General features: G+C 38.8%; 1 protein-coding gene across 8 annotated transcripts in view; it reads left to right on the top strand.

Moving 5' to 3' along the window:
- The window catches only part of GNB1L (G protein subunit beta 1 like), a 51,646-nt gene that overhangs the window by 14,368 nt on the left and 22,926 nt on the right, over positions 1 to 14,352 (top strand). For 5 of the 8 annotated variants that reach the window (XM_050980770.1, XM_018916554.3, XM_018916552.3 and 2 more), the window contains 2 exons: positions 12,663 to 12,790; positions 13,034 to 13,159. In XM_050980770.1, coding sequence (XP_050836727.1) covers positions 12,663 to 12,790; positions 13,034 to 13,159 — 254 coding nt within the window. The other 3 variants (XM_009092350.4, XM_018916550.3, XM_018916551.3) reach the window with 3 other exon arrangements.

Raw genomic sequence — 14,352 nt, 5'->3', positions numbered from 1 at the left:
CTGAGGCAAGGGAAAGTAGTAAGTACGCTTTCGTTCAGTGTTTGGTTTATGCAGATGTCATATCTGATCAAGAAGCAGAAAATACATCTGCTGAAGTTAATTACAGTTATTTACCTTTTTAGGAGACAAGATCATGCATATTCCAGGAAGAAAACATGTATTACAATACAGTTGCATTTACTGAGAATGATGGATTTTCTTAGAGGATTTCTTCTCTCCTTTTGAATGTAGTGTCCATCCAGCAGATCTGCATGAAATAGATAAAGTTGTCCAATGTGAATGGAGTTAACAAAGACATTCAGGGATTAATGCTTTGTCACCAGAATGAGCACTCCATGTGACTTTCTTTAGGCAAATGATTTAAAAGTCTAGCCACCCTCCATCTTCTCAAATGATTTAAGTGCTTTTCTCCCCACTCTCCACCATTTATAGAACCTGGTTTTCTTAGAAATGTGATAAATGTGGTTTCATTTGATAGCACTTATAAGCAGAGGTAGCTTTCAGTTATTTATTTACTTTTAACAAAAGGGGCCATTTAATTAATGTTTAAATATTTATAACAGTTTTATTGTGCTGTAAAATCAGTTATACTTTGATCTAGATTTTCTGGTTTGAGATAATAGGGTTGGTAAAAGTTTTCCTAATGAATTTGGTCAGAACATGACATAATCTGATTATCTGACGAAAGATTGACACTTCAGTTCCTGCCAGCATAAAAGCGCGGTACAATGGGGGCTGTTCAGCACAAATTCAAAGGCTGGGAGTTCAAGTTCAGGTACGGCAGAATTGTTCAAAGTTTCAAATTAATGTGGTGAAACAGTGTTGCATTTTTCACTGTATTTTTGGTCAGAAGTAATTTATGGTGGATGAGAGGAGTGAAGCTTGAAGTTAAATATGTAAACTGCAATTCCAGTCTGTAACTTTGGGTTAATTTCCATCTGTTTGCTAAATAGTAGTTAGTGTTACTAGTTAGACCATAGAAGAATTAACTGGAAGGAACATCACAGACACAGGAAATATTTCCAGAAACTGGAAATTAAGCATCATCAGTATTCAACCTGTTAAATGTGGAACCAGTTTTTTATCAACATCCCTCACATTTTAACAGTTTAACTATTTAACATATGAGCAAATGCTCGTATGCTTGGAGGTGAGCATATTTAACTAATGCATCCTACACGCTTGTGTAAAATAGATGTAGATTTATGTGATCAAGCTGGCATTAAAGAACAGTTATGTCTAAAGTGTAAGCTTAGCCTAAACTGTTAAACATAATTTTTTTTTCATTTGATATTCAGATAGTATTTGCTTTGTAAATGTCGTTCCTCTTTGCAGTGGAATTAATAGTGATCCCTACTAGAGTTTTTGGACTGAGATGCTGTCCAGTAACTTGGCTTATCCAAATACTTAGGCTGTATGGAATAGGAATTCTAGTAGACAAATGATACATACTATTAGTATGTACATATTAATGATACATACTATTAGTAATTAAGCTTGCATTTTGGGGGATATTTCATAACATAAAAATACTTAATAATTGTCTATTTTGAGTCATATCTTTAAAAGTGGTGTACACAACACTAAGTCTTTTCTTTCTTTTTAATGCTGACGGGGTTCTTGGAGAAAGTAAAGTACTAAGTACAAAATGTGATGATGGTCTTTACTGAAATGCAGTTTGTTTCTGACCTTGAGAAGATTTTTTTCTGACCTGAATAAAAATTTAAAGCTTTAATCTAATGAATTGATACAGACCGTCCACATTGCTTTGTTTCTTAAAATACCACACGGTGCGTGAATCTCTGTGTCCCTGGGAAGGGACTGTCTGTGCCTGGAGTCAGTGAGTGGAGTTCTAATCCCAGTTCTGGGGACTGGGGCACCTTGGGAGGTCACTTATTGTCCCTGCCACAGCTTCTCCGTCTCTAGAGAACGATGTGGAATAACACTAGTCTCGGAGATGTGTTGTAGTTTACACAGAAGCAGAAATCTCCCAAGGAGAAAATGCTTTATGAAATACTGGTGTAATGAACAGACCCTGCAAACCCGCCCTTGTTTGAGCAGTCTCACCGATATCATCTGGTAGTTTGGACAGGCATAGATCAGATCCAAAATTTGGATTTCAAAATACAAGCTGGTCACAAACAGAAATTGCCCTTGGTTATTTAATATTTCTTCTGTGTTTATGTCAATTTATCTTGTTTGCTATTTGCAGTTTTAAAGTATATATTTTGGCTGTTGTGAAACAAATGACAATATAAACATGGGGTAGGAAATAGGTAAAATCTGATATAAATGCATCTCCCATCATATGCTGGTGAAGCACGTAACCTGTTCAGGTAATTGCAGAGTCTTTTTTCTTCTTTTAATGAATATGTATTTTGTGAATGTATTTTGTACCTGTCTTTTTAATTCTATGAAAAGTAAACTGTGTCATTAAAGTAAAAGAAATATTTTGGGAGGCACTGTCAGAGCTCAACTTGCAGTGTAGTTTAATTTAATTGCCTACCTCTGCACGGCATCTCTCCCATGGTGAGGTGTACACAGCACGGGGGTATTTCATAAGCAGAGGGAAGCATGCGGCCAGGAACACAAGCTGAAGTTTTAAAAGTACATGAAAAGCAGATTGCTTCATTGTGTCTTCATAAAGTGATACTTCTCACTGTCTCCTCCCATCAAATGAGTGAGAACTGGCAACTTCAGGGATGTTCATATTAAAAAAAAAAAAATTGCAGACTTCTGACTGTAAACAACAGTCATTTTTACCTCACGTATGGCCAAAGCAAAATAAAATACAACACAACTAATTCCATGTGTAATAAAGTATTTGTGTATATTTATTTTATTGCAGCCTAATTCAAATATAATATTTACAGAATAATAAAAGAATGTATAATTTTGTTTTAGTTGAATCAAAGGTGACTTGATGCAAAATTAAAATGGAGTGGCTTTTAAACTTAGGAAGATACTGAATTAATTTAATTTTAAGATTGGTATGAAAATGGGATTTGGTCACTTTTTCCCTTTTTGTTGACTGTATCAATCCAGATCCCGAGCAGACTTAAATGTTCATGGAAACAACTCCATTTCTAGCAGCTCTGGACATACTCCTGTACCTCAGGAATAAATTAATAAGTCATTAATAGTGGCATATTTTAGAAGTAGAAATTCATTTACTATTGGTGGTATTTGATTATGTAATATCATGTCACATATACTTTTCCTTAATTCTGAAAACTCTTGTTATACTTCACACTTCTTAGAAGAAAGTATAGAAGACAAAATATCATCTGATTTGTACTGTGTTTCATGTTCCTATGCCCTGTGGGAGGAAAGGAAAAGTAATAGAACAGACAAATAAATAAACATGGTGTTGAAACTGGCATGACAGTTTCTGCTCTTGCACAAAGGAACTGCAATCAATTTATTGTCTTCATTGGTCAAATGCCAGAATAACAGTATAATATTATACAAGAGTAGCTTAATTAAAGTGTAATTAGAATGGAATAAATTAAACAATCATAAAAGTTTGTCATGGGAAAAATATGTGTTTAGAATTAATTAGTTTTCAAATAAAGTGATATTTTAATTGCTCAGAGTTACAGAATCCTTAATTGCAGACATATAATTCTGGCCTAAATAACTTCAGTTGCTGTAACAACTTGATATATTTCTTCTCTGTCAATTCTTTTTAATAGTTTGTTACCAAACAAGATTATTGCCGGAATGTCTGCAAAAATGTCTGGAAGACGTTTAATTAAGCCCATGCTATCTGAGGACATTATTAGCTCTTGGAACCAAAAGATTTGTGGCTGATGCTGCTCTATGCAGCACCCCTAATTAAGGAGGATGGGCAGACAGAGCCCCGTGGCTGACAGATTGCTATGCATGGCTGAACTGGAGGCTACTCAAAACAGTCTTTTGATGGTCCTTGGCTCATCAATTTTCTGCTAGATTTCAATGATTTATCACATGTACAAACTTAAATTCATTCTAGGTCTGACGTTATGGTGAAGAGAGAATTATATAAATCCTTTTTTAAAAACTTATTTTGTGTATATATAAATGCCTATTCATATTCTTCAAGTGTTCAAAGTGATTAATCATTTATTGTCTTTTGTGTCCCCAGTAATTTTATGCAGGGTGTGTTGTAGAGCTGAACTCCTGTGGGCTTTTATGCTTTCTTTCTCCAAACAAGGCTGGCTGTAGTTACATCATTGCACTTTTCCAAGCAATTAATGGTTTCAGAAAGTAAAACAGATGGGTGTCTTTTCCCTCATCTGCAAATTGAACCTGTTTATGAAACACTAGAATTTCCTCTGTTTCAGCTGTATTTCACGCTGAATTTTAGGCTCCCTTATTAAAAGCTAGTGCAATAACATGAGAGGGAAGGGCTCTCATGTTTTCAGATCCCATATTTTTGGCATAAATGTATCCATGACATTTGTCTGTCTCCATAATGTTTACTTCTGTAAGATTTGCAATGCCCAAAATGTTTAATTGTGTTAAAAAAGGTCAAACAGCCGATAGCTGAAGGCACATATGTCAGAATGAAAGACTGAAAAAAAATTATCAATCTGACACAGGGGGAGTATTAGAATGATTAATGTTTTTGTTAATTTATGGCTTTTACATATTGATTAATAGCTTTTTGTTCCAGTGACCAAAATGTGTAAGTGGCAATGAGATCCATATGCTAACTCAGTGTCTTTCAAATGATTATAATCATTCTTAGTTTTGTTCCCATGCTGAAGCTATGTTTTCATATAGAAAGTAATTGTTGTACAGTGACTTTTTTAAAAATTGCAGATGGAAATATTTGAAATTGAACCTCAAGACACAAGCTTGGGTTTCAGTATTCTTGAAGGTTACACACTGACCTTTATATACATTTTTCTTGCAAACTTCATTACTTAAAATCTTAGTATATTGTGGTTTAGTTTTTTTTCAGGTAAGGAATGCTTACAGACAAAAAGGGTGCTAATGGTGGGAGGAGCCATTATCTGAGTGGAAATCATTAAAAATGCGTTGCGTTGCATGATGGTTATTAGTCATTTTCTCCCCTGCTCCCTTAAGATTTCTTGGCATATCACCAGTTGCTGATAAGCAGTTTTGTTTGCTATCTGTCCATTGACTAATACAATTAAAATGTGGAAACCTCCATCATTCATTGTCTAAATGTCAAGAGAGAAGGTAATTTTGGGGATCTCCTGAGAAAGGATGAACTCCTAACTTTCCTAGCAGTCAGTGGGAAATGGAAGTTCTCAGCACTTCTCAATGGAGACTTTTGAAGTGTTTTTTTGAGCAGGCAGTGATTGTTAGTTATTAGAACTTGATTTGGTGACTATTTAGAGTGAAAGCTCTGACAGTATTTAGTGTACCAACCTTTAAGAGGAAGGACTCTTGTCAGCTCTAATGTTGGCTGTGTGGCAACAGGTTTATGATATCAGCTAATGAAGGATTCTGTAACTAGGTCATATAAATCACTGCATTCTCTTTGACATTGATGTGTTGCTAACTAACAAGTTTTGCAAGCAAGATAGAAATCTGTCTACAGTATCTGGATATGGTATTTTCTAGTGCAAGCACAAAGTAATGAATGCCCTCAGTCCACTATTGTGGTTTTTTTTAAAATTAAATATTGTTATTATTATAATTAATTTAATTTTGAAGTCACAAATATACATCACTGTGCTTAATCACTAGTTTAGCAATCATAAGTAAATAGTAATATGAAAAAGAAGGAATTCAAAAGAAAGCATTTTGTTATCCTTACCTCTGAAAATTAAGAGTGTTTTATTAATACATTTACTGGTTAAATCAAAAATGTCCACTAATTTTCATTTCTGCTTGACATCAATTTCTTGGTTTAAAAATTTTGTACTGTTTTCTAATTTCCACTTGAAGTAAATTATTATTTAAATTTGCTTTAAAGAAACCCTAGAAGTATAATACAATTTCTATTTCAGTTTAGCACTGAAAATAGAAATGAGAGTTTTAAACTGAAAGCTGCATTGTTATGTGACTGACAAATGAATTTTCATTTCATTCTGACCTTTGCAACTGTTTGTGTAGTACTCCCTCATCTCTTGATCGAGCTTCTGCTGGTTTTACTTTTGCTAGTGCACATTTCTGTCTTTTCACACAGAAATGTGAAAAGACAGAAATGTGCACTAGCAGCTGGGGTAAGAATTGGAAAAGCAGGGTGCCTGGGTTTTAGTTTGGGATTTTCACTGTTCTCTAAGTGTTTTGTGGGTGTTGCCTTGCTGCAGGACCCAGAAAGGCATTTCTTTGTATCGCTGAGTTACTTTTCACCTCGGGTGCAAAGAGATTTCTTCAGTTTCACAACATCTCTTTGTATTGCTGACTTTTCTGTTTCACTGTGTTCTGATACTTTTTGGTTTGTACATGCAAAATGAAAAGCTGGGCTTAAAAATCTGTCACAACATGTCTGAAGAATTGTTTACCAAATCATATACCTGCTTTTAGACAATTTGTAGTCAATAACCTATAAAAATTTCACTTTTCCAATCAGTTGAGGTGAACTTCAGCTCGTTCAACTTGCGTGGATTTGTCTGGCGTCTCTTTTACTGATGTATGAAAATGTTACTGATGAAATGGGTTCTTGTAGTGCTAAATTCCCATTCTCTGCTTCTGAGAAGTTCCGTAGAACCAGGCAGCATTTTGTGGCAACCAGGGATGTGTAAGATATTTCCAAATGCTGCTGTGTTCTAGCACAATTCATTGAGGGGAATCAGGTGCTTTGAGACCCTCGGGTTCTGTTGAGGCTGTTGAGCCCCAAGGAAAGGCCACGGCACTCCCAGCAGCCCTGGCGCGGGGCGTTGCTTGGGCTGAGAGTAGTTTGTGGTTTCACCACTGAGAATCCTCATTGTTTGCAGTGGTTGGAGGCTGGAAATGTGGGAACATTGCTTTTGGAAAGCTCATACTGCAAGGGCTGCCCTCTGGATTTTAATGGTGGAGATTGCAAATGTAATGGAACAAATGAAATTGTTTGCATTGCACCTTTAACTTCAAGGAGTCTGTTATTTGCACTGAATGCCTCTGCAATTGCAGCTCAGGACCCACTTCCTAAACACTCTTGCACTAGAGCACAGAGTGCTGTGACACGGGGCTGAGTTTGTCAGGGGATGCAGGTAGGCACAGAACTGCAGGCTAAAAAAGGGCTTTTGTATGAATGAAAAAGCCTGGAAAGGGGGAAGAACAATTTATTCAAATCTTTCTCAACTCATTCTTTGCTCTGATTTTTCCGTTGGGAGGGTGTCACCTGGTTGACTGGGAATTGTCAAAAAATAACAGGGATTTCATGTATCTGTTTGTGAGCACACCTGGATGTGTTGGATATTTTGCAGTAGTAATTATGTCTGCACACCTGCTGGTTTCAGTCCCAAATCAGTTTGCCAGACATGCCTAGGGAGATTTATTTCTCATATACCTGAAAAAGCTCTTTTACCACTGAGGTTTTACTACTCTAAATAAGCCTAAAGAAAAATAGAAGAGGATTTTTTCCTGTCTTTGCTTGAGCTGTTGGTATCTCAAAGTGAACTGTGGAGTTTGTTAGGGGGAGGAGGGTGTTTGGATGATATTTTAATAGCAATTTGTTTTTGCTTCAATGTGTGATAGAAATATAAGTGACAGGAGTGGGAACAGGAGAATTGCTGAATTCTGCTGGAATTTTTCCTGTGGGAATCTGTTAATGTTTTTAATTCTCTGAGAGATTTTTCTAAGGTAATCCTTTTGACATTTACATATTTTAAAGGACTCTCATTAAATAAAAGCTTAACTTTTTTATATCAAATGCTGAAGTGATGATGCTGAAATACCACTGCATAGACATTCAAGTGGTTTGAGGATTATTCTAATTGCAACCTAAGCAAAGTAAGATTTGTGAGGGATATTAATAGTGAATTGTTCTTTAAAATAATGTGATTTTGAAGGAAATGTAATTGTGCAGGCATTTAGCAGATGCATTTTCTTAGACAAAACCCTTTTTGGTACCTCATGTGTGGTGCACTCAGCCATTCACTAATTGAAACCCTCATTTGAGCAGCTGGGTTTCCACTCCCCACTTGTGTAGCTTGTGCAGGAGCCCAAGGGTTTGCAGTGCACTCTGTGAAAAATCCTTCTCGTTGTCTGTGCCACAGCAGTGTAACTCAGCTCCTGAAGGACCATGCTGTTACCAGCACAGGGAAGGCTGGAAGAAATAAGAAGTGGAACATCTTTTTTAAAAAAAAAACAAAGAGCCTGATGGTGAGCTGTTGCCTCTCTTGCAGGTGATGCTGTCTTGCAAGCAAATACTGCCATGAGCAAAATGATTCATGTGTTCATGTCTTTTCACTCTTTTCACAGGAGGCAGGAGGACAATAACACAGGGACAAACATATAGTGTAGCCCAGAAATGCCTTTAAATGAACTTTATTCTGTAGGTTGCATTTTGTTTGTTCAAGCCCTTGAGCCAGAATTTGCTCTCAGACCAGACTAAATACTAAGCAAATTCATTTAATTAAATTTGTTGCAGATATCCCCAGTTAACAAGAACAGATTGGTCTCCCTGAGGCTAGATGGAATTAACAAGAAAATAAATGTTGTGCTAATTAGAGAATTCATTTTTAGACACCTGGGGTGAAACTTTAAAAAGTCCTAGAGATGTAGGATTGAAAATTCATTTGGAAATGAGTCTTAGGCTTCTAAATCACTTGTACTTTTGAAAAATTTCCCCAGAGGCTTTAACCATCTTACAGTCATCATATTTAGCAAGTTTGTAGCTGTCTGCTTAGCAAAGCACTGTATAACTATTATCTGTTTGAATCAGTACACCACAATGTACTTCATTATCCCTGTAAGGTAGAGACACTGAGCTACCCAGTGAGTTGAAGGTAGGCTAAGTGTCATTTTTTTGAGCATGCTTGTATGTCAATAGGAGCAGATTGATGCTTTCTTGGAGGTATTAAACTACCAGTACCCCAAATTTCCATCTCTTTGCAACCTCATGGGACTTTCTGTAGGTACCTAACAACTTTTATTAAATCTTAAGTCACTTGTCCAAGCTCATGGATAAAAAAGACAGCAAAGATGAAATTTTATAGTTCAGCACTTGCCAGAAGAAAAATGAGACATTAAATACTGTCACACTGCCATTCATCTGCCAAATCATGATAGGAAGTAATAAGGACTCAATAAACATTAGATTCAATATTAAGCCAAATTTCCAGATTCTCATATAGGATTAGCAGAAAAGCAAGGAAGGAACCAGGCTCTGAGGAGCAAAAATTCCCTTCAATAGCTTGCAGCTCAGAAGTATGTTTTCAGTAGGTTTTTTTTTTCCTGTAACTGGTCTGAGGATTTTTCTGAAATATCATCCTTGTAAAGACATGCATTAGTAGTGTCTGCTTCATGCCAGGTAAAACCCTTCCCACAGCCACGCACACACTTGCTGTCTGTCAGCAAAAACTTCTGTGTCAGTAATTAGAAAAATGCTATTAAAAACCTGCCTTGTAATCCCAGGTAGCCTCTGGGTTGCTTCAGTTCTATTTCCTCGCTCAGTGCAGTGAGCCAGAATTGCTCCTCTGTGAAGTGGGACCCTCTGACAAGCTCTTAGCTACTCTTTCATTTATCTGGTTCTATAAAGTGTGTTGAGGGCACCAGCACTCAGCTGTAGTGCCCCAAAGAGGTTTCACTTGGTGACAAAGTCCTTGGTCTGACAGGTTTATAACTCAGGTGGAGCATGTTGCAGGTGGGCACTTGGGAGCTTCATTTCGCCATGGGGATGAATGTGCACATCATGTACATCCATGAAAATTCACTCCAGCCTGCCATGAGTCTGGATCATCCAACAACTTCATAAAAGAGATGACTCAGGGCCCTAAAACACAGAGGGTATCCACTGAGCTCATTATTTTCATACCTAATTACACAGTGCTATTGAGAGAGAACTGCACATTACGCTGAAAAATCCTGTTTCATCACTAACCCTAAAAGATAATTGCATTTAATTAAAACCTATAGATACCATGGTGATAACTGATCTATAAACACTCAATGTAGACCTGCACATGAGGTGCATTAGCAGCGCATCCATTAAACACAGTTGGAAAGCTGGTGCTGAATTGAGATGGCAATGAAAAGTTGGGCTGTTTTGCCATGGAACGCGTAGCTCTCACTCTCCATTCTGATTCTGTGCAATTCCTCTGCTGTGTAGGCAAACACCTGCTGATCATCCCTTACTGAATTTTGAACACTTTTTGTTTAACCTGGGGTAATATACACATGAGTGGGAAAAAGTGATGACAGGTGACACTTGCAGTGGCAGAAGCTGACCTTTTCTTTGTGAAGTTAGGTCAGAAAGGAAGAAGCAAATATACAAGTGTGGCTAGTAATGCCACAGATCAGGGAGTAAACACTTCTTATGGTAAAATATTTCCTGTAATGGGCATTGTAATGCATTTTCCAATGAACTGCAAATTATATTTCCAGTTGAATCAGCTGCTGGTTGCCTTGTCTCAGCACAGGTCTGGAGGGTCATTTGCAACAAGTCAGAACACAAAATTTGTCCTCATCCTTCGCCAGTGTTTGTGCACAGCTGCCTGCAAAGCTGTTAATGTGAAGGGAAATACCTGGTGAGGGGCCAGAGCAGTGAGTGCCCGTGGGGATCACACTGGCTGTCCCTGTGAGCTCATCAGGAATTGTCCTCTGCCAGGAGTTTCCTGTGTGGGACAGGGCAGCCGCTCCCCCCATATACTGGTCCTGCTCTGTGCTGACTTGGACCACATTTGATAGGAAGCTGAAAACATCCGTCTCTTGATCCTTTAGGGAATACAAAACGCTTGGAATAAAATGTTTAGCACAGTAGTCATTCAATTAATATGAGGTACTGCATTTCTTTTTTCAAGAAACCATGCTTAGAACTAAAAATTAAAATACTCTGGAGTAATGAGATTCTTGTGTAGAAATGATCATCACTCCCATCTCATTGACATGGATGAGGCTGTTGAGTCTTTCATTAGCAAATTTGTGGACAACACTAAGCTGGGAGCATGTGTCCATCTGTTGGAAGGTAGGAGGGCTCTGCAGAGAGACCTGGAATGGTTGGATAGATGGGCAGAGTCCAATAAGATGACATTTAATAAGTCCAAGTGCCAAGTCCTTTGGCAAGTCCTTTGTAGTCTTTTGGCTACAATAGCCTCGGCAACGTTATAGGCTGGAGACAGTGTGGCTGGACAGTGCCCAGACAGAAAGGGACCTGGGGGCACTGGTCAACAACCAACTGAGCATGAGCCAGCAGTGTGCCCTGGTAGCCCAGAAGGCTGATGGCTCCTGGCCTGGATCAGGAATAGTGTGTCCAGCAGGAGCAGGGAGGTCATTATTCCCCTGTGCTTGGCCCTGGTGAGGCCAAACCTCGACTGCTGTGTGCAATTCTGGCCCCCTCAGTTTGGGAAGGACATTGAGATGCTAGAACGTGTCCAGAAAAGGCAACGAGGATGGTGAGGGGCTTGGAACACGAGCCCTGTGAGGAACAACTGAGGGAGCTGGGGCTGTTTAGTCTGGAGAAAAGGAGATTTAGGGGTCACCTTATCACTCTACAAGTTCCTGAAAGGTGGCTGTGCTCAGGTGGGGGTTGGTCTCTTTCTCCAGGCAGCAGCTGAAAGAAGGAGAGGACACAGTCTTAAGCTGCACCAAGGGAAATACAGGTGGGATGTTGCAGGGACAATGATTTTAACTACCTGGAGTTCCACCTCTGGCTCGGCCTCTAGTCAGCCTCCTTTACGTCCTTCAGATCTTCCTCCTCAAGGTAGTCTTTCTTCGTCCAGGCTCTCCCCATCCAGCCAAACCAACCTTTTATCACACACATATTTATTAGTCACAGCTGTGACCCATTAAGGACAAGACTGGTCTTTGGTAATTAGTACAACTGTGACTTACCAGGGGCAAGGACACTTGTAATCCCTTCTTCTACACCTACAGTTTGGATATTAGGAAAAATTTTTTTACAGAAAGAGTGATAAACTACTGGAATGGTCTGCCCGAGGAGGTGGTGGAGTAACCATCCCTGGATGTGTTTAAAAAAGACTGGATGTTGCACTTGGTGCCATGGTTTAGTTGAGGTGTGAGGGCGTGGGCTGAACTCAATGATCTTGAAGGTCTCTTCCAACATAGTGATTCTGTGATCTGAAATTCTTTCCAGTTGATATATTCACTACAATGCTTTTCTGAAAAAACACAGTAGTAGTATTTTTGTGGGGAGGAAGGGGAAAGACTTAGCCAGGGGGCTAAAGCAGAATGATAGATTGCTTGCCCACTCAAATTAGGGGTGTCAAGTTTCTTGTATTTATCTCCCTTTAGCACTGGGAGAGCAGCTGACCGATTTGGGATTTACAAGTGTGTGAGAGGTGCCTGTGCGTGACCAGCTCAGCACCTTGCTGAGAGAGGAATGCAGCAAAGAGCAGGTTGGACACCTGCTTCGTCAGCTCATCTCAGGACGAAATACTTCACCCTCAACTGGCTGGCAAATAGAAAGAACATACAACAAAGAAAATTCAGAGAGGAAAGAGCAGAAGCGAGTGTTCTGCTCAGAATATATTTAAAGTTGTCATTTCACTATAGGCTGCTTTACCATCTGTGATATCTGTGTCTGCTTCTCACCCCCCCAGTTCACTGCTCTGATGGCTCTGCCACCTCCGGATCCACAGTTTGTGCTCAGAGGTACCAGTGCTGCTGTCCACACTCTGCATTTTTCCTGTGGAGGTCCAGAACCTGATGCTCCCCTTCTTTTCTCTGGGTAAATACACCAGGATTTCTGGCTCTGCTGAATGTCATATGGTTGTTTCCTTTTGAATTGAAGTGTATTATTTTGGCAAAGTGTTTCTGGGGAAAACAGCAGCATTCATGGTTTTGCATGATGGGTGTGTTACTTGTGCATACAGCTTCAGTTTTGGAAACAAAACAAAACAAAGTGAAAAGCATCAGACTCTGATCACCTCCATGCAGTGCTCACACTAAAAGCATCTCTTCCTACTGCCAGGTCTGAGAATGGGTTTATCCATGTCTGGAACCTGAAAACACACAGAGTGGACACAGCATTGGATGGCCATGGAAGAAAATCTGTCTGCTTCGTGGAGACAATGGGTGGTAAAGACTGGCTTCTCAGGTTAGCAAAGCAGACAAAAACCAGTGAAATTTTTCTTGTCTCTTATCTGTGATTGAAGGAAAAAAAAGAGGGGTGGGGACACAAAGGATTCTCTTAATTCTGGAGTCACCTAAAGTTTCTCCAACACATATGGAAATGTACTGAAGTAAAAAAAAGATAGCAAAACTCTAGAATAAAAAGTATGGGGGTTAGAGGGGGAAAGATGCAATTAATTTATTTATGATGTGTGTTATGATATCATAACAACTTGGGACCTGTAATGTCTCTTTACTAAAAACAGGTGAGGTCTTTGGGTCAAGGAAATACACATGGATTTTAAGTTGATGAACTTTTCACTGCTGGTTCCTAGGGAAGATTGAAATAAAGAATTTATAAATAGAGGCAAGATGGAGAAAAGGGTAGGAAGAAAGAAAAGAATCAGAGATGGAGAGTAGAAGACTGAAAATGAGCAAGAATGCTGAGTTTCATGCTTTTGCTTTGTTGCAAAATACCTTCTGTTCTTGTTTAGCAAGGGAAGGTCAGGAAGATTTGTGTACTTTGGATTAGACAGGTGATCTAGAGTAGATGCCAAAGTGTCTGTATGATTAGGAGGTGTTCTGACATGTTTATCTAGAGAAGACATCTCATAATATGCAGGGGAACTCATTAGCATTTATATTTCTTATCTGCTTAAGTACAATTATCAACATTCTCCCCCATAAAATCATATTGAATGAGTATTGTTTGTATAGAGCTTTTCTGTACCTCTGTTTTTACCATAGAGTTCTAACACGTCACATAGCAGTGCAGTTTTAGGACAGCATTTATCTATATTTTATATATTTTCTCTCTTGTAAAGCTAAATCACAACAATTTCTTGCAGTATCACACTGTTTGTATCTTCAGTGCTATAAATGTTGTGTCAGTTTGTCACTCAGCTGAACAGCACTGATGTTGAAGAAGTCCCAACACCCTGTAGATTTACATCTCCTCTGTTTTGGTTTCATGCTTCTTCAGGTGATACTGCTAATTAAAGTAAGACATGGGTAAGGGATTTTAGATGACTCCTTGCCCAGGTGATAACATGAGGACATGTATGCTGTGCTGAGGTAGTTTATGGATTGGAAGTTTCTGCACAGTGCTACTTTGTTCCAGAGCCAGTGGGATCACATAAATCTGCAACAATTCCTGCTGTGCCCTTTGTGTGGCCTCCT

Source organism: Serinus canaria, chromosome 15, assembly GCF_022539315.1.
Source record: "Serinus canaria isolate serCan28SL12 chromosome 15, serCan2020, whole genome shotgun sequence".
In the NCBI taxonomy this organism is placed as follows: domain Eukaryota; kingdom Metazoa; phylum Chordata; class Aves; order Passeriformes; family Fringillidae; genus Serinus; species Serinus canaria.
The sequence above is the reverse complement of the archived record's forward strand: the minus strand, read 5'-3'. Positions and strand labels throughout refer to the sequence as shown.